The 24,759-nt window shown below is 38.9% G+C and overlaps 1 protein-coding gene across 4 annotated transcripts; it reads right to left on the bottom strand.

The window, feature by feature from the left end:
* Positions 1–1,633: 1,633 nt before the first annotated feature.
* On the bottom strand, positions 1,634–23,935 carry LOC119745969 (WD repeat-containing protein on Y chromosome-like). 4 transcript variants are annotated; one of them, XM_038222692.1, is made up of 26 exons: positions 23,337–23,935; positions 22,444–22,569; positions 21,335–21,415; positions 20,905–20,913; positions 18,543–18,611; positions 17,815–17,883; positions 17,597–17,599; positions 16,918–16,952; positions 15,671–15,836; positions 14,650–14,752; positions 14,176–14,260; positions 13,865–13,989; positions 13,455–13,528; positions 12,725–12,843; positions 12,163–12,230; positions 11,685–11,833; positions 10,965–11,102; positions 10,412–10,594; positions 9,495–9,665; positions 8,336–8,406; positions 7,239–7,920; positions 6,425–6,643; positions 5,965–6,316; positions 5,381–5,528; positions 3,629–3,860; positions 1,634–2,672 (listed from the first exon to the last, which is right to left on the bottom strand). In XM_038222692.1, exons 1-26 carry the CDS (start codon positions 23,505–23,507, stop codon positions 2,391–2,393), a joined length of 3,930 nt encoding a protein of 1,309 aa, XP_038078620.1. In that variant the 5' UTR covers positions 23,508–23,935; the 3' UTR covers positions 1,634–2,390. The 4 variants fall into 4 exon arrangements, with proteins under 4 accessions (XP_038078620.1, XP_038078621.1, XP_038078622.1 ...); XM_038222693.1 differs by lacking the exon at positions 17,597–17,599; XM_038222694.1 differs by lacking the exon at positions 20,905–20,913.
* Between the last annotated feature and the right edge of the window lie 824 nt (positions 23,936–24,759).

Here is a 24,759-nt window from a genome sequence, read left to right as displayed (position 1 = left end):
TTCCTTGGAATCTTGTGGTAATGTCCCATGTTTGACAGTCACATGCCATGAATATTTAATAAGGACATGAATTAATAAAATAAAATGATGTTTCTCTGTGATTTGCGACCGACTAGACTGACAAGCATTTTGTGTTCATCTAGTATTAGTAAAAATTTGGTCTTGGATGAGACATTATTTTTATGTGGTCTTTTCAAAGCTACCCAACAAGGACATTTGCATCTAATTCATGGTGTCCGACTGATCCTCTTGCACGAAGCACACCATCAGCTTGCCTCCAATAATGTCAACAAGTTCTCCGTCAACAACAGCCAAAAGAGATACACTAGACAATATTCAGGCCTGTCATTCTCTTGTCCTCAAAAAAATAAAAGGACTGCTATAAATGTTCATCCATGCCAAGAGTTGTAGTCCAATAGAACACTCTACCGGTAGATATGAGAGACTCATCAAGTCTGACTGTCTTTAAATAAGGGAATAAATGTGCTCCGGAGGTTTTTTATCACTCTGTTTAAGACCGCTTAAAGTCTGGGTGCTGATAATTACCCGAGCCTCCGGCTCGGTTAATTATCAGCACCCAGACTCTAAGCGGTCTTAAACAGAGTGATAAATACCGACCGAGCACATATTTATTCCCATTCATAAATACCTTTTCGGAAAAAAAAAATCAAATAATTCTTTCAAAAAATCCCGATTTTGTTCAACAAGTTAACTTCATGCTTTTTTAAACATCCCTCTAGCAAAATAATGGAGTGTTCAGCTGGCGAGTAAGATGTAAACAACCTTTTTTAATGGAGATTGACGCGCGCGTAGCATGTTCTGCGCGATGTCGCGCAGAACGCACCTGGGGCGTTGTGTTTTGAATTTAGAACTATAAAATTCTGACTCGCTTGTAGTGTTGCGCATGCCTACGTGAGGATTGTGAACGTTCAACCAATGAAACGGTAAGAGGCACTGGGTTTTAAGGAGTCCACATTTTATTGTGACACTGGAAAAGTGTTTAAGACCAGCTAGCCATGTCTTTATCATCCGTTTAAGACCGGCCACTTGACGGGCTCTCGACCATAGGAATAGCTAAACTGTCAGAGGTATTTATGAATGCAAAATCAACAACAGATATCCCCTCATATTCACAAAGAGAGCTGATGCTGCTATACATGCAGTACCGCGTGTGTGCCCTGTACGGGATATCTTATGAGTTTGAACAGTATCTTATTACAGATTCAGAGGCCAGGTGTATCGTTCACACGAGTATATGAAGGGACATGCATCATCGTTATACTCGTTCTAAAGTGAAGTGTTAAAATGCATTCATTCCTAAAGTAAAATTCAATTTAAACCACATCACCACAGATATATGTCTACCAATCGAACAGGAATGTTATCCTTTAGACCACTGCTCCGACGTAGCACGATCCCAAACACGCACATGCACACCAAGTGTGTATTTGCCTGCAATCAGTGACCCCTATTGTCCTTCTTTTGTTTGTACTATAACTTTTTAGGAAGACCTCCCATATGTTTTGTACACGATCGCCAAATTGGGGACCTTCGGGAATTGGGGACCCTATTCTCCTCTATTGTCCAACGTCCCCTATTGAATGCAGAAATAAACTCAAATACACCACACACATAATTTTCTCAACGACATAGGTGTTATTTAATTCTATATACAATCCCAAACTGTCCAGATGTAGTTTCTAATCTATCGTTCATACGACATTACAAACCAGCAAGTATTTACAGTGTATCTACAATAAGAAAATATTGCACTCATCATTTGTATTAAAATTATTTCCGTCTATATTTTGGTCAAAAAAACCTGAAAAACCAAGGCCAGATTTTGAGTCACAAAACAATAAATTTATATCAAAACGCTGGCCGGGTCAAATGACTTGAATTAGTATACGTTGATTATCGACCATATGGCGATCCACTGTCTGAAATAATCCCAGTTAAATGATAAAGGCATTCGACTTAATCCTTGGTAATTGTTACGAAAAGAGACGGGTACTCTAGTTACCATTCCCCTGATTAATGTATATGTACACTTTAAAGAACTCATACTCTTCTTCGTTTTGTGTTTTTACCTTTTCTTATAATAAGAGCTGCACTTGTAGATCTTTTTTAATAAAATATTTACAACTTCCACAATATGTACACTACATGTAGGTATAGAAATAAAACATATTAGGCTGAGAATTACACGTTTCAAATGAGTATAGTGAATAAAATAGTAAACATACTTATGTATTGGTATCTTATTCTGTTAATTGCTGGAAAAAAGGGGAATTCATTTGTTGTATAATGATGGATCAGTCGTGCTTCCTTGTAAGTCCTCAATCCGTCCTCCAACTTGGAGTCCACACCTAAATAGTCTTTATTTTGCCTTATTTTCCCCCTTTATTTGCAGCTGCGGCTGCAGCCGTTAAGCCCAGTTTTCCTTTAGTCAGAATCCGTACCGCCTTCTGTTTCTGTAAGAATTCCTGTAGACGAGACCGTTTCCCACCGTGTTTCTTGCCGAGTGCGCCCCCGGCTAATCCGTTCTCAGCCCCGCGCATTGCTTCCATAGATTGCTGCTGACGTAACTGAATCTCGTGTAGTGTAGTGGGAACCTTGATTTCTTCGACGGGCTCAAGATCGGTGAATGGAAGGGAAGAATACACGACAACCTGTTGCAAAACATACAGTAATAAACATATTGATAAATTATGCAACGAAAAATCTACCTGCTTGATGAAGGCAGCCGCTGCATTGGTAACTCTAGAGTGAGTTACCGATTACGACTTTCGCATTAATCAGTCTACAATAGAATCTGAAGGAAAATGTCACACGGTTCAGCTTCCGGAACCCTCACGCGGCTCACCTGCTGGCATTTTATACTGGGTTGCCTTTTCTCTAGTGACAATTTTTGGCGGAATGATTTTTAACCGTAACGACCCCGAGAAACATTCATGTTGGAATTGTATCTTGGCATTCTTTAAACAAGAGGTTTTTTTGGGTTGATTATTTTAAGAAATCAATGTACCAAAAATAATTATAATTTTAGAATGTTTGCACCTTGACTTTCCTATTCAAGGGTTCCGGAAGCGCGCCAACAGGGGTGAAATGTCAGGCTCTACATGGAAAGTAATACATGTAATCGGTTCATTGGCCCGTATTAGTAAATAGTACTAAAAGCGTAATAGTAAATAGTACTAAAACTTAAAAGCGACTTAGGTCAACACAAGTAGATTATTTCAAACGGGCGCACTTCATGTAATAGATTTTCAGTAATATATAGAATCTGGCGTCAGTCCGAACGATTGCAACAGTCGATTTTATGTAGTCCCTCCTTAATTTTTCAAACGTCTACCTTTCAAGGAAACGTCTAGCATATCAAAGAGACGATTTGTGTCTTACAAGAGTATTCAGAGATAATAAAACTCGGCTATAAGCTTGTGGTTGGTGCCTTTTTTGGATTAAAGTTTGATATAGTTCCCAGTTGAACGAAGGAAATTGACTAACAGAAAAAGATACTCCCTGATATATTATTGAGTAATTCAGCCATAATGTTACTCCCAAGTCAATCACTGATATAATGACAGTTTCTCATATTAGTGTATTCAGAATCACTACATCACCTTACCTGGTTCTGATTCTGTTTGATCTCAGGTAATGTAGGTGGCATCTTGTGTCTTGTCTTAGGTTTGTAAGATTTGCCCAAGATGGTGCTAGTCCCGAGGCTGGCCTTGCCGCTATCATGTGCCTTCTCACCAAGTAGTTTTCCGTCATCACCTTCTAAAGACGAATCATCAATGCCTTGTGCAGCTTTAGCAAGCTGGTTGCGAGCCACTATCATCATGATGTTCTTAGCTAGCCTATCAAGTATTCAGACAGAGATCGGATTAGAATAGGATAAATTGAAATTCTGGTAGGAAACATACAAAATTTCACAATAGTGTAGAGGCATATTGATAGAATTGTGCACTTTGTAATAAAGCATAAAACTTCGCATTCACAATACAATTACCCCAACTGAAGTAAAACAAAAAATTTGTATACATGTATATACATAAAAAAAAATATGTGGGGATGCTGTTTATCACCGGAGCATAGAAAATGTGAATAGCAAAAGTAAAACACTGCTCACCGGATATAGTTACCCTAACACATGTATATACATGTATACAGAATGACCAAAAAAATGCAACCCTAAAAGAGTTGCCATTAAAAAAAAAGGGATCGGCGGATTTTCATGTTCTGGTTATCAGTTTAAAGCTGAGAGCTTTTTTCGTTTAAATGCTGAAACAATCATGAAAATAGCACTTAGCACTTTCCTTCAAATCAAGCTCCGAAGCTCAGTCAATCGGATGGAATAAAGCCATCCGTGGACAAACAGGTTTGGCACATGAAATTTCCATTATCATCATTTAAGATGTCTCAGAGACAAAACATGCATTTGCAATCCCTTTTTCGGCACATATTAATTAATAATAATGAAACATAGTTTATAACTGGGAACCATTCAACTGGCTGTCTAGATGAAAATTGGGAAAAGACAACTTAGTTTTGCAGGGGAAAAAAGATAAAAAGATGTTTTATTCGTCTTGAAGAGTGTAATTTTTCTTGTCTGTTTCTCTGATAACTTGCTGGTAAACAGTACCAGGGCCGGGTTGCAATATATGGAGACGCTTTTTTTCACCTGAAACAACCTGCCAGAGTCCATCTTGGTCTGGCTTACCAAATTGTAAGTTTGAAGGTAGAGTGAAGCGTGACCCTGAAGTGCTTTGAATGCGAGGCCAAAATTTTGCATTATATTCTATATTAACTGGGAGCCATTAGGCCAAAAAAAAAAGTCTCCGGTTTCTGGTATGCGCGCGCGTCGCCGTAGCCATGCGCGTCGGCAAAATGAAAAAAGTTTTTTTTTTCAATGAAAGATGATGTCTCAAAACCGCCAAACTCACTGGTTTGACTGGAATCCTGCTGCTGCACAATTTTAACGTGTTTTTAGATGGGGTTATGATCGAGAATAAGCTTTATGTGGCCTCTCTAGACTATTATATTTGCACTAAGTTTAGTCGGGCACCATTTGCAGTCATCAGCCGACATTTGAAGCCCCCCCCCCAAAAAAAAAAAACCAGGTAAAAAAAAAAAAAGCCGCGTCGCCGCACCACTTTTTGGGCAAGCTCCATACCAGAAACCGGAGACTTTTTTTTTTGGCCTTAAAGTCTGTAAAGTATGGGAGTGATTTGAGCTCACGTTTTATAAGTAGGCAATGGAAGTGATGTGGGTGATGGGAGCGTAATGTGAAGCAAGGTCAACATCATTCTCAGTACACGATATTATGCAAGTCCGTTGTGACCTCAAGGCTCTTGAGGGGGCCATAGGTCAAACTTACTTCCATCTTGGCATAATGCCTCCATTCAACACCTTCAATGTCACAGCTGAGGCAACTCGATGAACGTCGCGTGGTAACCGACGGGGTAACTCTTTAGGAATGACCTCTTCAGGGAGTGTCTGCCAACCGCCAAATTGACCAAAGGTTCCTATCAAAGACGAATCAAAAGGTTCATTGGGGTAGTCGTTCAAAACGCATAGAACATTGGTAAATGTATCTGTGTTATGGTTTGCTTTAACAATTACAGATTACTTTAATACCTCATGCAGCAGCAGTCTCAGTCATTATTTGAAACTTGTTTATACATATTGTTTTAGCTGTTTTTTTCGGGTAATATTTTAAGTATACCAGTATGGAATAGCCGACGACAAGAAGAAAAGGCCTCCTGCTCAGCAGATTGTGTAAACATTTTTGATTTTGGGTGTTATTCTCTCATACTTGTCGTAGGCCTATTGCCTACAACTTTCTCGTTAGTTTCAGAGCTTATTTGTAAGACAAATTCTCAGCAAGTACATTTCAAGTTGGTATGGCTAATTTGTACAAGTTTACTGGTACATTTTCCCTGACGATAATGCTACACTTGCCTATGTATCGTCCACAGAGTGTCCATAACCTCACAGAACAGTCGTCACTGCTAGATACAATCAAACTCTTATCTTCACAATACTCTATGTGCGTAACACATGCCACGTGCGCACGGAACGAGTTCAGCTTCTTCGGCCATTTGATAGTCTCTCTAGGATTGGTGGCCGATGGGGGCGGTTTCATTTCAGCTCGCTGTTTCTTCTCCATCCGCTCTTGAAGCTTGAGTATGGTCGGGTTGCCGCCTCGGAATGGGAATTTACTGTCCTTGCGCATGTGTTGTAAGGCGGCTGATGGTACACGAGCCTGGGGCGCGGTGCTGCTTCCGATGCAATAGTCTGTGATATCCCAAACCTAAAGAAATACCAAGACATTCATATACAAACTGCTGTCTAGATATTTTTATGACATCATTAAACAAAAAAATGCCATCGCAAGGTGAACTACGTCTTATCTTCTTACCATGATGTACCCGGATGTATCTCCAGTGATCAAAAACTCATTCTCTGAATCTGTAGTCATTGCAAGAACTGATTCTCCACCGCCCTTCTGTGCCGCGTTAAACTGACCGAGTAGTCCGCCTTTATGATGGACCGACCAGGCACGAACCCAGCCATCTGCTCCGCTGGCCATTAGGGTTGCTGTGTCCTTATCGTTGGGTCGGGACTGAAGGAATATCACCTAAAGATGGTGCAGCATTGGAACCAATAGAACCGGAAGTAAGTGCAACTCAGGAGTGTTTAGCCAATGAGCGCTAAAGGGATAAGTGGTGTACTTCCTTATGGGGTAGAAAACACAATAGAGCAATAGACCCCATAAGGAAGTCTTTAGAAAAAAATCTGCCCCATAAGGGAAACGCTTTGGAGTTTGAGATTTGAAAACTAGGAACAAAGGAAAAGGTCTGTCCCGTAAAGCTTGGTTTCCATATCGACGTTAAGCTTATATACGCAGACTGCGCAGACAGTACGCGAAACCGTCGGCAAAGTTGTACCGGTTCAACTTGCTGATCGTCTGCAAAGTAGTTTGCGTCCGTCAGCGACACTTCCGGATGAAGTGTTTCCATAATTATGTCAGCGTTCCAGTTTGGTCCGTCTTGTTTTCGTTTCACTTTGCGTTTCTTACGTCGATATGGAAACTAGGCTTAAGGCTGTATGCGTGCGCGTGTATGACGCAGCCACTTACACACCGGATTACAACTATAGGACATCAAGCTGACAATAGGCGTAGCCGCAGAGAGCCCGTTTTGGACACGACCTAATGCAAAGTGAACACACACCTTGTCAACGGCTGATTCATGTTTCTTCGTGTATTCCTTTGAGTCTTCTACGTCTACATAGAACGACTTCCTACTCGAACTAGCAGTACGTCCACTAGGAGCCCTCTGCTTGAAGTTACTCATACTCTCCGTGAAGAACGTCTGGGAATCCTCTTTGACTCCCTCGGATCGCTTCTGACTGGTATTTACGAAGCTAGCCTTCGGTGTGCCGATAGCAGGGAGACTGGTCCTTCGGTAGCTCGGCTCGTCTTCTGAATCGTTGACTGCTTTGGATGTCTCAACAGGGTCAAACAAGGCCTTAGTACTTTGACGTTTTAGGAGAGTCTTGTGAGAGCTTGCTTTGTGTTTTCCTATTACACCGTCTGAGCTATCTGCATCAGACGCTGAGCTGGCATTGGATGCTGCACTTCTTCGACGTGTCAGCCGCGTCACGTCTGCTGATTTGGTACTACTACCTGCAGTCTTAGAACTGTAATTGATTGTCCTGCTACCGGTACGCGGACTGACACCATCACTGGCATTGAGTCTACACAGTGGCTGGGCGGTCTCTAAGGACCATATGATGATGTCGCCGTCGTATGAAGACGTTGCAATGATACTTGTGTCGTATGCTGCAAGGGACAAAATGTCCTCGTTGTGTTTGAGCATCCATTGACGCGAATCATCGTCGTCGTCAGAGTCACTGTTGAAAATAAGAAATTGCGAGTTAAATGAAAAATAAAATATTAATTTTTGTTTTGCAAAAACTAATTATTATGTAGATGAATGCAAAGAGCGGTTCTGGTAGTAACAATGTGAAGTATTTCTCCAGTTTTCTTTAGAAAAGTTTACCGAACAGTTTTTAGCAGTAATACATTGAAACTTGTAACCATTTTTAAATATTATTGGATTAACCATGTGGATCGCTTGTGATTTTGTTTTTATTCGTCCGAGGATAACACTGATTTGCGCTTACACCAAATTAAAAGCTCAAGGTCTAGTTTTAATTAACCTAATTACAAATGCAATAAAGTAAATTCACAACGTGTTTATATCATAGAGTTTCTTTAGAATTCTCGGTAATTTTTATCTTGTGTCATCTGCATCAATTAACTTACATGTAGGAGGTTACTCGTCTATTCCATCCGGCAGTCACAATGCGCTGCTTTGGGCAAACAATACCTGTTACCTGTTCAAAAGTATATACAATGAAACTATTGTCAACGTTAGTATAGGCCCTTCACGTTGCAACTTTTTTCTGCCTTTTGCTCGCACCATCTATTCCCTGAACACATTGAGATTCTACGGACCCCGTCTTTGGAATAAACATTGATGGTAACATTCAGTCACGGTCATCGGTGGGATGTTTTAAGAACTTCTACAAAACAACACCTTGTCTCCAAATATCTAACGTAGCTCCTTCTCTTTTATCGTTCTATTTGTTATCCTCTTTCTCTTCTGAGAGTTTCAAGTATTTCAACTTCTAGCTTTTTAATACATCTCAGTCAGTTGGTTCGTTTTTGTCTGTCCTTTTCCGTTCTGTCTTTCCTTTGTACAATCTATTCAATTCAGTTCAAGAAGACATTTATTCCAAAGAATACATCCATAAATAAAAGAAAGACTGGTAAATAGCAAAATAACAAAATCAATCAATTTGTCTCAAAAAACAATAAAAGTAAAATGCGCTTTGAAGAAATGATAAGCTTCTTTCAATTTATGTACAAGAGAAAGTAAGGAGTATGGGGCTGTTTAAGTAAGCCGAGGCTTGTAAGAAACAGCCCTTACAGACAACAATCACAACAGAAAAACAACATGATAACGACACACGGACGAGATAGACAATTGTAAGTTCTGTATGTCATTTTTTTTGTCTTAAAAAGGCATTTCTATATAAGACGTTTGTCTTTTGAATTTGCCTTTATTATTGCCCTTTTTCTCATTTGTGTCTTACATAATTATCCATCTTGTATTTTTTCAAACATCTTTCGTACATTGACCTTCTGTATAATTACCTGAATGTTCTTCGCAATACGGAAATAAATGTTGAGATGAATTGAATTGAATTAAATATTGCTTCAACTCTGAAAAAAAAGTATCTTCATGTGTTCCTAACAATAATCACATTCAAAATGGCAATCAATATTGCCTTCATTGAGAACAAAAAAAAACAAATAGATGAGATCCGGACAATTCCTGCATAATATATCATCATCATCAATCAGGTGATTGTTTGTTTTTGACCGTGCTTTTTAAACAGAATTTCAATCAAAGTTTCACCTCCATCGTGTCAAATGTCTCCAACTCTCTCAGACAAGCGCCATTATTAAAGTTCCAAATCTTCACAGATCCATCACGTCCACCCGTCACTAGTCTCCGGTACGATGGGTCAAAGGTCATGGCTGTTATCTCAGCACACTTCTCAACACCTTTCTCCATGTATTTATGAGCCTGTCGTTACCAAAAAGAACGAGGAACAAATGCATTGAAAACAGTTCTTTTGTATGGTTTATTCGGACACAGAATTATCCATACATTCTGTAACACTTCTGAAGAGCACCTCAAAGCATTTGATACTTGATGATACAACCATGGTACCAGGGAAGGGTCCAGGCATTTTTGCAGGGGGTGGGGGAGGTCAGGACCGTCAGACACAGATAATAGCCCTGCAGAATGTCATCTTATTTCTTGAGAGCTGTTGTTAAATAGTTAGAGTACAAACAAAGGAATGAGGACGAGGGACAATAGGTCGTCCACGATTGCTGATGTTGACAAAGATGGTTTTGTGTGTGGGTAGAACAATTATAACTAGACAGCATTTTATGTACTTTTTACATTTTTGTACCAAAAATATACATTCACTAATATAAAAATGTCTTAAGTACATGTCGCATTCCGCCTGAAGTATATACATGTTAAACAAAAGGCTTCATACGTTTATCTTAATAGATTCTGCACATTCAGCAGCCGATGTTCTTCGACTCGGAGGTCTAATAATGCGTATCCGTGTGGACAAACACACGGGCCTCATAGATGGCTGCAATGTAAAGGGTCTGTAGGCCTATGCCAACCAATCAGTTGACCTTTTATATACCTTAATTAAGTAGGGGATATCCTATCAAGGATTTTGCACAGTATTCTACAGCTAACCTGCGAAACCTATATTCGTGCTATTAGATTCAGTTTTATTTCCATACTTTTGAGAACATGATCGTCTTGGTGCCGGTGGCTAAATCCCAAACACTGACGACAGAATCATGGCATGCACTGACCACCTGATTGAACAGGTGATTATAGATCGCTGCTGTGATTGGTCGGTTATGAGACGTCACATCGTCGTCTTCAGCATCAGCATCCCATTTGTGTTCCAAAAGTGCGATCTGTATAGAATGAAAGCATAGGACCACTTATTGCCAGCAAACATATAGGTACTCCGTAACAACATATACAGGCCTATGTGCCGACATTAAAGATTTTGAGGAATTTCGTATAAATTGTTATTGATAATTGATTTGAGTTCGACATGTCCACTTGAGCGTGTTTATAGTTGGCGATGCTCGATACACCGCTAATGAGTGACAAATTCACGAAGTGAAACAAGGAAAAAATCGGAATCGTTGCTTATAACTTACATCCTTTGAAATTATACTAAAAATATGAAATATCTATTGAAACTCGCTAATACAGATTTCCCATATAAATTGGTTGCTATTTTTAAACGAATATGAAAATAATGATGTAAAGATTTACCTGATTAGTACCCAGAATGAGTGATCCTGTCTTAGCATGGAAGCACACTGTACTTATGGAATGAGGTCCCATGTTGATACTACGCGGATTGATATTCTGCATACAAGTCTGGTCTCTCATATCCCACACTTTGACACCCTGAAACAAATGACACATAAGATAACATCTCGTGAATAGTTTATTACACTAGCTAAGACAGAATATTAAAAAACTGTTTTCCTCTCTCCAGGAATGATTTGAAGCCAGTTTTGTCTGCTTTATTCCAAATGAAGCGCCAGGGATACGTTGTTAAAATTGCCTCTTATATAACAATGTAATGAGACCATTATAGTAATACAGGCAAAAATTGATGACAATAAGGGGGGGGGTTCAATCTGAACTTATCATATTTGAAAAATGGAAAGTCCCAAACATCAAAACATTGATTATTCTCTATGGCTGGTGTACATGATTCAGTAAACGAATTGTTACAATATCAGAATTTTGAGACACCATCTCGTTCCCCCCAATGTTCGGAGGTATGTAATGAATGTTTTCTGTATTCGGCTGCAATGCTTCAGGTTTTCTTTATATTCAATTCAGAAACAATAAAGACACAACAGGTCTGCTCGTGTACATCTCTACGAAACAAAAGCACGCATCTCAAAGATGGCTGCAAATACGAAGAATATTTCCATGTTATAATGAGCTTGGATGAGCTGTACGGTCTAATTAATATACCTTATCCTTGCCAACGCTAATGATCTGCCCATGCGTACTATTGACAACAATGTGTACGACAGCTGACGTGTGACCTTTCATGACGGAGGTCGCTTTGGTAGTCACGTAGGGATTCCATGTCCGTACAGACCGATCCATTCCTCCGGTAACTACACATTAACAAAATGAGAATTTATCAATGAGACTTTTCTATCGAAAACAACAGAAATTTCTCAAAAGACAAATTACAATTCTAAAATTATGGAATGAGTACTGATGGACTCTGTATGCCATCGTTTTAATTCTGCATTTGGGATCATTTGACGCAAAGAGTCATGTGGGAGCGGGATAAGCCTATAGTTTGGACCTTGGAGTTTTTTGTTCCTCACTGCCTGTATCTTCTTATTCTATACAATAAAGAGATAACATCGGAAACTCTGTATGCTTTGCTACTGTGTTAACTGTTGTCCTCTTACATTCAGATCAATGTGATACTTACCAATCATGTTTGTTTCTTTGCAGTAGTCAAAACAGAGAATACCTTTCCTGATTTTGAAAAACGACCCACTAAAAAAAAGGAAAACAAAAGAGCAAAATAATTCGTCGTAATTATATTGAAAAGACACAGATTTCAATTCCGTGCCCTATTTTCATGATTATTGGATAATAACAGCTGTCAGTGTTAAGCTCATTTAATGTTAATTGATGACCACAGACATCTGCTCCTAACGGAAATGAAGTTTGATGAGCTTAAAACGGATTATATTTATCTGCTTTTATTGATGTTGACATTTTGTTTCAAAGGGAGATTTCTAAACAAGTCCGTATTATTGTCTCGAAATAGAGCCAATAATTATTAATTGACGGGCTTGCATTTCTGATAAGAAGATTTGCCCTGAAGTTTTAGATCGTGAATTGAGGGTAATTCCTAGAAAGGTTGATTTATCTATGGATGATTCTGAACTTTCAAGTCTGGTATTTTTTTTTCTAATAATCTGTATAATTTCATCTCTTCCCTTTACGAAGCAGCGTCATGCATGGCTTGTCACTTTGTAACTTACGATTTCTTTCTGCTCAGATCACCAATGTAGATGGAGGATTCGTTGGTCGTAGCGCATGAGATGAATGAGTTCAGATTGCTACAGTATTTGACCTTCCGTACCCAATCCTCATGAAGGGGCTGCCAAACCATAGTGATCAAAATTTAAAACATTGTTTCCGTCATTTTTATTCGGATCTTATGATCTAGTGAAGAGAATGCACAAGGCTAGTGGTCTATCGGTATTTTATTTTTTTTTATACAACGTAGCCAAAAACTGAAACTGTGCATTTACGATCCCTGCAATCTGTAAAAATTATCTTGCTTTGTGTATATCTAATTTTTCGATACATTCCGATATTTATAGAAATAATACACATCAACTTTACATTCCCTACGCAGTGCTGGTAATCTGATTTCCATCTATTTAAAATGTAGCACACATTACGACTTAATTTTCTGTTTAGAAAAAAAAACGATTTCATGCGGCGGCAAATCAAAGGTCTGTCGTCATAGTAGAACTGAAACAAGTTAATAAGAAAACTGTCAATCCTCCATTGAACTAATCTTACATTTGTGCTACTGAAATAAAATGACAGAGGTTCGTGGACTGGATTCAATCTATCATTAGTCCTGTAGTAAAGAGCTGATGACGAGGTTTATCATACACCGTAATGCTCAATCAAGGAATAGATATGATAGGCCCCCTATATTCCTGTAAATTAATACTGTAGCAATAAACTGATACATACCGAGAATTTCATAGCAACCACTCCTTTGACACTCCCTTTGAGAAGTTCCGGAAAGGGAACCCTCCTGGAACCAACTATCGAATGAAAATATGATTATTTTAATTTCTGTTAATTTTAGAAAAAAAAATATCATGACGAAGTAAGTTGTGATTAACGTGTATACTTTATTTGGTTTCTTTTCTGGTAGTTTCATAATCATGAGAAATCCAATTGTTTGTTCAGCAATAGACACGATCAGAAAATACTAATGTGAGAATGGCATTAAGCCCGGTTCATTCTTCTCGGCGCAAAAGCCATAGCGAACGCGAATTCGGCGAATTTCGTAGCGAGTTTCATGATGTCAAATTCGCTTTGCATTTGCATTCAAGGGGAGTATGAACCGAGCTCTACATGTGAAATAATCGTCTGACCTGATTTTGCATTCTGTGAACCAAAGAGCGCAGACCCCATTGCTTCTGTGAAGACGATACAGCACACATTACCTCCTGCATCACCGAACACCAACACCGCTTTGTTCATGTTACGTGGATCAAACCTGTTCAGAAGAAAGGAAAACGGTGCGCCATGACGGAGAACTTTGAATAACTCAATATTTCTTCGCGATCTTGAAATCCAGGTCTGTTTTCTGACTTTGTTTACAATGGTTACATTTAGTTCATTGAATGTACATGTATCCGCTTGGTCAAGGAAGATAGAATTACGTTAAATGTAAGCGACCTACCAGTAGTCCATCGTCAGCGCGCAGTTATCAAGTCCAGAGACTTGAAAACACCGATCAAATTTGGTCGCATTAACATCGTAAAAACCTGCATTTATTGTGAAAGGACAAATAATCGGTATACAGTTAGACAATAATGAGTCCCACAATTCATTGATATAAGGTATTAAGTGTACACTTTTATGATCACTGTGTTTGGATAACATGCATTTCAAAAGCTAAATAAATATTCGTCAAATTTCTTACAGCATCCCCTCTATTTTTTTTTAAATCATATAAACTGCAACAGGGAACCAATAAGGTTGAAATCTTAAAAAGAAAACCGGATTAACAATTCATTGTCTGAATCTGGATTTTAATCTGCGACAAACTGTACAGACACTCAACCAACTAAGTTGCAGTTCAGACATTTGGGTTTTTTTCTCCTATTACTGAAACTGGTAAGAATTTAGAAAGCTAAATCCGATAATCACTTACTGATATCTCTCTCTGTAGATGACACAGCGATCATGTTCACGTTAGGCATGCAGACCATGTCTGTTAACCACATAGGCTTCGTCTTCTCCCGAGGTTGCTCTATCTGTAAAATTAATAAGAAAACAAAGATAGCACAAAAGTAATCAATGAAAGCGTCGGCCTATTTCAAATCGTTGTTTTTTATAAGTGTATATGCACTTATTAAAAAAACAACGATTTGAAATGTTTTCATCGTAAATAGAAACATTCATTCTAAATTTTCATTGTAAATGTTTATAAAAAAAAATGATCTGAAATGATTTCAAATGAAATGAAATGATTTTGGGGTACTGTGGTCCAGTGGTTACAGTGTTCGACTCGTGTGCCATGGTACATGGGTTCGAAATCCTGACGGGGAACATGGTGCTTGTACACTTAAGCAAGGCACTTTACCATTATTGCATCGTCCTTTGGATGGGGCGTAAAGCCGTAGGTCCCGTGTGTTGTGTAATGCACGTAAAATAACCCAGTAACACTTATCGCGAAGAGAAGGGGTTTGCCCCGGTGTTTCTAGCAGTGGCTGTAATATGCGCCGCATCACCTTGTTAACAATTATAAAGGCTACATAATGGGTCTCATATGTTTCATAAACTTCATTTACTTGTCCTTAAAAATTGACATGATATTATTACCAGCGCCTTGAGTCCCTAATTGTTGTTAGATACGTGCGCTATAAGACTCCGGTATTATTATTTCTCTATTACAGAAACAATGCAACGAGATACGATTGCACTGCCCTGCTCATAAGTTACAGTCAGCCAGTCAGTCAGTCAGTCAACCAGTTGGGGAGGGAGTCGGGGAGTAGGGGAGTGGGGGGGCCGAGTCAGTCAGTCAGTCAGTCACTCAGTCAATGGAATAGGTCACGGTACAAGTGGACTTTAACAGTCCTCTTGGACCTGCAAATATCCATCTACAAATCTGCATGCTCACGGTGAACAATTTAGAAACATAAATTCCGAAGCCTAATTCATTTTTTTCTCACCGCGACTGAGCGTTGTAAGTGCATGTCCATGCTCCAGAAGTTGATAACACCTTCTTTGCTGACTGATATATAGCGGCCTCCATGTTCTCCCTCCTCATGCAGGTTACCATGGCGAAGGTTAAGGTTTTGATAGAAACCAACCTTTGTGAGCATGTCACGATGGTTACTGCAGCAGCAAAACAATCATAGGATAAAATGAAAGATTTATAGACTCAGTAAGAGGTTGTAGGTAATTACTGTGGCGTTAGCATAAGTGACGGTTCAGTTAACTTTGCCGTAAGCTAAGTCTGGATCCTACAACACTATAATTGCAGAGCTTCCAGTGTATGTTCAAACGTTTTTTGAAATGTCATGAAAGCTCACGTGCAGCCTTAGTCATCTTGCTTGTGTGTTTCAAGATCCATCCACTGATCCTAGACACCAGGATAAACGACTGTTCTGAGCTCTAGTACAAAATGCACTGAGCAGACTTGCCTTAATTGGTTAGACGCGTGATAACGGGCATTAATGCCCCTTGGCGCGTAATCGCGAATTTTCCAGATGTGCCATTGTGTTGGGTTTTTGCACGACATCTAAAACGGAAATATTCATTAAACTGTAAGTAAAACTACTTCTTATTTAAGATAGAATTGTTCCAAATTATTTTTAAAAATAAATACTTCAGGATATAACAGATGGTATTGTGCAGTTTTTGTCGTCATAAATGAAGTATTTACCCGGGAAATAAACGTCAAATTTCGAGAAGAACACCGTTTACCCAAATGTCGTTTTTAATTAGGCTTTTATTAAAAAGTTTTAGAGAGATAGGATGCCGAACCGATGAAACAAAAGCGACATTTCATTGTTCATCTTAAAGCTAAAGATATTGTGCGCGGCATTACCATGGTTATGTAGTTATCACTTATCACAATTCAAAAATAAAGACCAAAAACGTAGACTCATGAATATTCAAAACTATAATTCGCTGGCTTGACAGACTTCGAGGCCAGATCGGGCGAAGAGCCTTGCAAATCTGAAAGCCACCGCGCGCAGTGGTCTTTGTTGAAAATTTTTTCTGGTATTTGCCACCAGTACAGGCCGTTATCATGCGTCTAACCAGGAGTTGGGCCGAGTCGTTCATCCTTGTGTGTAGGATCCGTGATCCATCCTACCTTGTAATATTGTTATTGAACTATTCGCTTGTGGCGATGCAATTCCCCAATAAAATAATACAAAGGAAATTAATTTTAGTTTTGGAATAAACATACCTGTGGATTTCTCTTAGCGGCTTCGGGAAGGGTATCTGTGATAAAATAGACGTAAATTCAAAGACGTCAAATGTTTAGGCTTGTTCTCATAATTCAGTACGGGTTTCCAAAACCGTTGAAAAGGCCACTGCTTTTGGTCAATATGCGATAAACCCAACACACGACGGCTGAGAGAAGAGCTTCCTCCTGAACAAAAGGGTCAATTGCAGACAAACTTGATAAAAAAAATTCCACGTCCTCCTAGCCTATGTGACTTCCACAAATGCACAACAAAATGGTGGAATTATGTCCTTCTTGTTCTCATGTATTCAATTAATTGTTCACAACAACAATAGCTAATGACAATTTAATTATATCATTGTTAATAGGTGTAGTTTAGAAGTAATCAATACTTTTAAGTGTATTTATATATGTACAAGTTTAGAGGCAAACCAAACCGTTATTGTTGTGTATACATGCTCCACACAGCATTTTGTATTAACCATGCGGGGATGTCTTGTTTTCTCATCAAGTGCTTTGGTAATGATTATGATCAAATTAATAACTAGGGGCTGAAGTAAATAATTAATATCACAAAACAGCAATAGGAGGAGTAAAAACAGAGGAAGTAATAATGAGTGTCATTTAAGGTAAGTTGTGCTGAAGCAGTTAGTTATCACGCCACCTCTTTATAACTTACTCTCTATTCGGACGTCCAGAGCGAGAGATTGGCGGGGGGAAAGGGGGAAAATCATAAAATTAAAACATGAAATACATGGCCTATCTATTTGTTTCGTCAGGCAAACATGGAGGTAGGCTACTCTTTGGCTAGACCGACTTTGTGATACAATTGCAATTATCTCGCATACATTTTTAACATGTGTGACTGACGGGTATATCAATTTGTAGGCAACCTACCTCTTTAAATAGATTACTCATGTGATCTCGTTCCTGATACTCCATCAGCATGTACGACAGATATTCATCCTGGGTAGGGAAGACAGAGTATGCATAGACATTTAATTTTAAAACATAATTATTCATCAAATAATGAAATGCTAAAATTATGCTTTGAATATTAATCAGACATGAGTTACATGTCGGTAAGTGTGAAACCTGCGAACACAGCGGTGTGTAAATTGTAAAGTATAACATCAATTTTCGGATTTCCATCTACAATCTTTGAATTGCATTTCATAAGTCATTTGAACTTAGACATGAAGTGTATAAGAAACAATCATGAATTCTGAGGTAACACAAACAGAAATCATTACAAACGTTGACAACAAAATTCGTACACTTGAACTCTGTCGCAACCAATCATGTTAAGCGCACTGCTGATCCGATTGTTTTTCGTCATATCGTATTTACACAAAGAGCGCTCGTTATAATTTAATATTTCCAAGTAAAATCGATTACAATGATTGCTTTTTTCGAGGAAAGACGAACTGCCGATGAGAAAAAAGGGCTCAGAGATCTATAGATAGACCTCTATGTGACGTGTGTCACTGTCGGCATATAGGCGAACACATGCTGATATGACAGGGTAATTTCGCTTGAAAATTCACGACAACATGTATTATTCGTACAAAATGGTACAATTCCGACAGAAACACATAGATTGATAGACGTAGGGACAGCCTTACCCAGTCCACTGTTCCGTCACAGTTTGCATCGACCTTCATGAAGACAATAGCCAGCTCTTTATCATCGACCTTTCGTAATTAAAAAAGTATGAGTTGACATGCAAACTATAAACAATAACATTTGATATTAGACAGAGACTTTCACCCCAATCATGAACGCATAACAATCGATTAGGTATCCTTCGATCCGCTTGATGAATATTTTGCAAATAAAGGGAAAATCTGTTTCCAGCACCAGACGAACACTTATTAAAATTTTGGCATTTTGTTTTATTGGTGCACTTGGTGAAATACTGCGTTAATGTATGTGTTTCAAAATCGGTTCTATTTAGAAAATGATATTATTAGTCCAGTTTACTTGGATAAGCCTATTGTTGTTAGTCATGTCACACCAATTGTATCACCATATTAGTAACTACCTAGCAGATATTCAGCTCAGCAGGGACGTAAATCCGGAAGGCATGGGGTATATATCCCCCTCCCCCACTTTTTGACCGGGGGAGATGGGCTATTGGAGCCCCCCCCCCCCCCCCTTCGTGGTTAGGAAAAAAGCTGAGTTAAGGTTAAAAAAAAAAAAAAAGAGGTGTTGAGTCAAACCATGCAGAAGTATTCTCTTTTATGGGTGGTTCACCTCTGATTTTTGCTGAGGAGCAAATTAATTATGCTGAACAGTATTTTTCTGCTAAGCAGCTCCGTGAAATGTGACCATGGAGACGACTGCCCTCACCGGGCACCTTGCTCTATGGTTTACGAGGCATTGCAATTCTAATTTCATACAAAAGGTCAATTTAGACGAAACTGTTTGTTTGGAAACCCTCCACCTCCTAATTACGTGCAGTGCATTTGTGTTAAGTAGTCTGGTTCCCAGACCAAAGGATTCTGACTATTCCTGATGAATCTTAGGTCCGGTAGCCTCCAGTAATACATTGTATTACAATTTACGTCACGTGACTAAAACGGGAGGAATTCCTCCTTTTTCCGAAAATTTCCGAAGTTTGCCGAATTCGTTTCGTCGACAATCGGATAGCGCCCGAGTATTTCCGAATATAATACAGGTTTAATTAACTGCTAATTGCTTGTTAATTTATTTTTTAAATGAGTTGATAATTAATATTCATTGATTTCATTTAGAAAACTTGAAATTCTACGACGATTATGTGCATCAAATATACTCGGATCGTATGGGCGAACTTTTTGCTGCGTCATGTACAATTTTGAATTTGACTACCGTTATTGAGATTTTCCAAAACTCGGTCTTCATTCGGCTCCGCCTGCTAACAGTGTTATTTGGGTGCCTAATTTTGAAGATTCTAGATCAATATTAGTCAATGTTATCTTACAGAAACATCAAACTGTATTATCATAACTGTATGATATTACAAAGCAATTGATTTACTTAAAAATTTGATCGGATCGAGCATTAAAAGGTAAAAGTGATAAAGCGAAATCGGAAACGAAGCCGAGCTTTGAAAAAGGGCCATCAATGTCGTCATGTTTATTTTTAGCCACGGAGGCTGCCTGACCTAAGATTCATCAGGAATAGTCAGAATCCTTTGGTCTGGGGAGCCAGACTATTGTGTAAAGCTCATTCAAATTTTTGTTATTCAGTGCTGTAGTGGTACATGAACCTAATAGGAGGGCGCCATTTGCTTTGGGTTAAACTCATAAATAGCGCCCTTCTATCGTGTCTACCATAATCAAAAGGGCTATGCCCTATACATGTACAGTGACTACAATCGAGACTATAGGATTTTTCGAAACATTGGCTTTGTCTCAAGGTCGGCTTCAGGAAATTTCAGGACGCTGACTAAGGGGGCTCCTGCTCAATGTGTGTCTGTTTTCAAGAACCCTGAACAAATCCTATGTAGCGCTAAAGTTCGGAGCTTTTCTTTTTGGTTTAAACACAAACAGGAGCCAGATATGAAGTCGAACCGGAGACGAAGCCACCGTTTGAGGAAAAAACGTTCTCTCCATTGTCATACGCTCGGAGTCCGTGGTTTATTGTCAAGTTTGTCAACTGTCATGTTAGTCAAAGATTTTATTTAGTACGTTCTTACGATAAACCAAATACGTTATTAGGGAGGTTCAGAACTATTTCACGAGATACTCGTAGTGTTTTAAAGTACAATTATACAAGAGGAACCGACATAGTTTGACCTATGAGAATAACATCCACTTTTGGTCTATTAGTGAAAAGAACAGTGTCTTTCTGCGCGATATAATGTAATTCCATAACCGAACTAATGCAATTGAGATGGGTCCAATACATTTGCCATATACAAACTGTATTGAACTAGTTGTTAGTCGAGAGGGTATGCGGTGTTGTTAATCGCATCTTTTAAAATATTGTTTGTTTACTTACTTCTTCCATCTATCGTCCACAAAGGTAACGATAACAAATATACAAAGGTTATACATGTTTTAGAAAAACATTTTTCAATTCACAACAAAATAAAATGTCCATTACTTGAAAGAAAGCACTAGTAAGAACAACTAGCAAGGGGCTTACAAACGTTCTTCGAGGAAGTTGCATGACTACCACACCCCATTGTACGGCCAAGTAAACAATTCATAAACAAATGGAAGGTTAATGTGTGTTACGGCAATTATGTTAAGTCTGAAACAAATTAAGTGATTCGTTCAAAGTACACTTGGCCAAACAAGCTTTAGAATATTACATGCAATATTGATAATGCAACTAACTTTCACAGAATTTTCACTTTTCGTCGTGTACATACACAAATGCCTCGGTGTTATGTCAAAACTAAACAGTTTGAGATGTTATAACTCACCATTCCTTCTCCCATAATTTTCCTCATTGCTTGACGAAACTCATCGATGTCCAGGCCTCCTCCTCCATCTTCATCTGCCTCCTTTGATGATCATAGATTGGGATGGATGATGAAGATCACACAGAGATGCAAAGGTTAGACAAAATTGAAAAGTACAAGTACTTACCATTTTTGGAACGTTATTGTATATCATTTTCAGAACCATTCTATACACGTCGAGATGAGGGAACACAAACATAGTTACAGGTAAAGATGATCTTGTCGGTAAATTTTACTATATGTACGTGTGCTTGAATGCTATAAACTTTGTTTTAATTTGACAGAACGTTGTTTTTCAATTTGTTCCAATTTTTTAATTTACCAAGATTCAAACTAACCCATTTTTGGGGGGGGGGGGGGCGGGGGTAGGAAAATGTAAGTCTATCTGCAAATTTAGTTGTCTCTGTAATGCAAAGAGTAAACTCCATTCTTATTCTTCACTTTAATAAGTCGTTCCGTCTTAAGGCTTAGTGCCCGTTCCGTATAAGGCTTAGTGCCATGTTTTCAAACATTTCTTCCATTAATTATAATAGTAATTCTTTTCCCGGGATTTTGTTTGAAAACTTCGATAATCGGATGACACTTGGTCTAAAGCCTGATGGGGCGATGACAGCGGTGTTAAGGACCGGGGGTAAAGGCTCTTTTGTGACGGTGTTTATACTTACTGCCGAGGTCAAACTAAGGAGATTTGGGGATTAAGGATTGGGATAAAAAGCGCTGAGAACCCTTGAAAACAAGTTGAAACTCCTCCGTAAACTTTTGTACGTGTATGGAGCATATTACCTCAGTTTCTTATTAGCCGATATGATCGTCTGATGTTTTGTTATAAAAAAAAGTACAAAAGAACCCTTTCCGGGAAAAAAAAATGAATACATTCTTCTTCTCTTTTGTGGTGTACAGCTTTACAGTGAAGCAGTAAAAGAAGCTCGTTGTAATCAATCTGTTGATTTAACACCAAAGCGATTGGGTTTGTGTTGTTCCCATATATATGGGCCAATAAACAGGCTATTTTAACCCAGTTTTGTAGCATTTTTATGTTACATTTTGGGTTTTCTTTGTTTTAAGTTTACCTCAAAAATTTCCTGCAACTTCTGTAAGTGATCATTGTTCATCTCATCCTCCAGTCTAGCACCCATACTGCCTGCTTGAGACGCCTGGTCACTCTGATGCTTGCCAGCCATGGAACCTTTTGAAACCTGTTATATGACACACCCATCAAAGTGGATGCTTTTTATTTCTTAAGATCAAATAAATTATTATTTGTGTCATTGCATTATTGTCGTCGTCCATGGGCGTCGCTGGGCGGGGGGGGGGGGGGGGGGGGGGGGAAGGGGGCACTTGCCCCCTCTGGAAAACCAACAAAAGGGAGAAAAAAGACGAAGAAAGAAAGAAAAAGAGACGCGGAGTCATATTGCTATTAATGTAATAGGTGGGGGGGGGTAAATTTGCCCCCCTCTATACGAAAAATGATCAATCGAAAATACGCTAGAAAAGTACAGGGATTTGGGGGGGGGATGTGCTTTGCCCCCCTCTATACAAAAAAATCCTGGCGACGCCCGTGGTTATAACCATCTTGTCAGCATCCATGGGTATCATAACCCCAGGTAATTTTCATCATTCCCGTCACCATCAACAATTCACAGTTCTCACCGCTTTTGCAACAAGCGAAACCTTCATTATCTACCATTACTGACGCTACAAACACGTTCCAATTCATCCACAAATGTAATGTTTCCCCTCAACAGCATCGTCCATCCACTTCAATGTGGTGATTATTAATATTGTTAAATGACTCAAATTATGTTTACAGGAATTTGGTATAATCATTTTTTACCGGGTCATGATCAGTTTTTAATTACTGTTCTATAGTTTTTGGACTAGACAGATCAGCTTTCAGTCATTATTGACCTATATTTGGACTGGAGAGTATCCCACCTTTTTTACCCAACCACACCGAACCTACCTGAGGATACGGAGAAAACGCTGCTGACGACCCGGTAAACGCACTTCTCTGTGAATTCGCTGACTTCATCCCTGATGACCGATGTTTTCGGTTTGGTGTGAGCAGATCAGCAGTGCGTTCAAGTGGAATCTTCCCTGGTGAACCAGGAGTCGCAAGACTGTCTCTCATCATCGTTAGGGGTCTCAAACTCAGTGAATAAAGAAATCCCGTGGAGAAGCCGTAGCCAGGAGTCTTTTGTGGTTTTTAAGATGTATATAAGCCGCTCTATTAGCTAGGGGGAAATGCCGTGACAGTGCTCATTCAAACCCATACCTCCGTAAAGACTTAGAAAAGTTTCAGATAAGTCTCATCAAAGTCTTGATGATATAGTCTTATCGTGTCTTACATTTATGAGGAGACATCACAACATGAACACATAATCATCGCTTCTTATTCACTTTGGTAACCAACGCTCAGTCGTCATTCAGATGTCGCCGCTCAATAACTCATTTGCATAATCTCTTAACAAGTTGATATTGATTATCTTATTAACGGACGACCTCCATTGTGCTATCTCCGTCTTCATTGCTATCTTCATTGTGTATAGTTCCCGTTATATGTTTATACCTGATACACAACATTGCAACTTAATCTATAAAGTCCTTTTCCGTACATCGACGGTACAGCCTCACGCTTTGTAATCATACACCTTTAAATGCGGCTTGAACAAAATAACCATGTACTGAGAAATGATTGAAGGATAATTGTTTTGGCAAAGTATAGTCAGTGGTCGCTTGGAAGCAAAACATCTCGTCGTATAATGTTTGTAGATGCATTAATAACCTTTCTCCAGTATAATAATCATTTGGGAAAACATGAAAGAACATCACCCCGTCACAAATTGTATCTTATGAATACATAAACTCTGGAAAACAAACCTTTTTAATATGACGTGGCGTGTCTAGTGGAACTGGACCCGAACAGGATACCTGCCCTTAAATAAGTGCCAGCCGAAAGGGGAAATTGATTGGGTTTTTTCTTGAGTGTTGTTGTTTTTCATATTCTTAATACGCCCTTCTATGCCTGTCCCATGCATTACACGCGTTCCGCACACTCTCCTCGTTCTGTCTCTGTCACTATTATTTTGTTATTTCCATCAACCTCAGCATCTCATACATCTTCGTAACTTCTTCGCATCCATTTCTATCAAGTTTATTAATCATTACAATTATCAACCGCAGTGAGTTTCATTATCATCTCAAAATGCATTATAAGTCATTACGGTCGTCGTCACCGTTTCATTGTCGTCAATGCCAAACTTGTTTTAAAAAAAAATCATTTTGTCATTAACTGCATATCAAAGGGAAATAGGATTATTTGTTTTTCATGTAGTTTGCCACGTTTCACCAATAACACCGGCACTCAAATTCTAAATAAGAATGTT

The sequence above is a fragment of the Patiria miniata genome, unplaced genomic scaffold, assembly GCF_015706575.1.
Source record: "Patiria miniata isolate m_02_andy unplaced genomic scaffold, ASM1570657v1 HiC_scaffold_7, whole genome shotgun sequence".
NCBI lineage: Eukaryota > Metazoa > Echinodermata > Asteroidea > Valvatida > Asterinidae > Patiria > Patiria miniata.
This window is presented reverse-complemented; position numbering and strand designations above follow the sequence as displayed.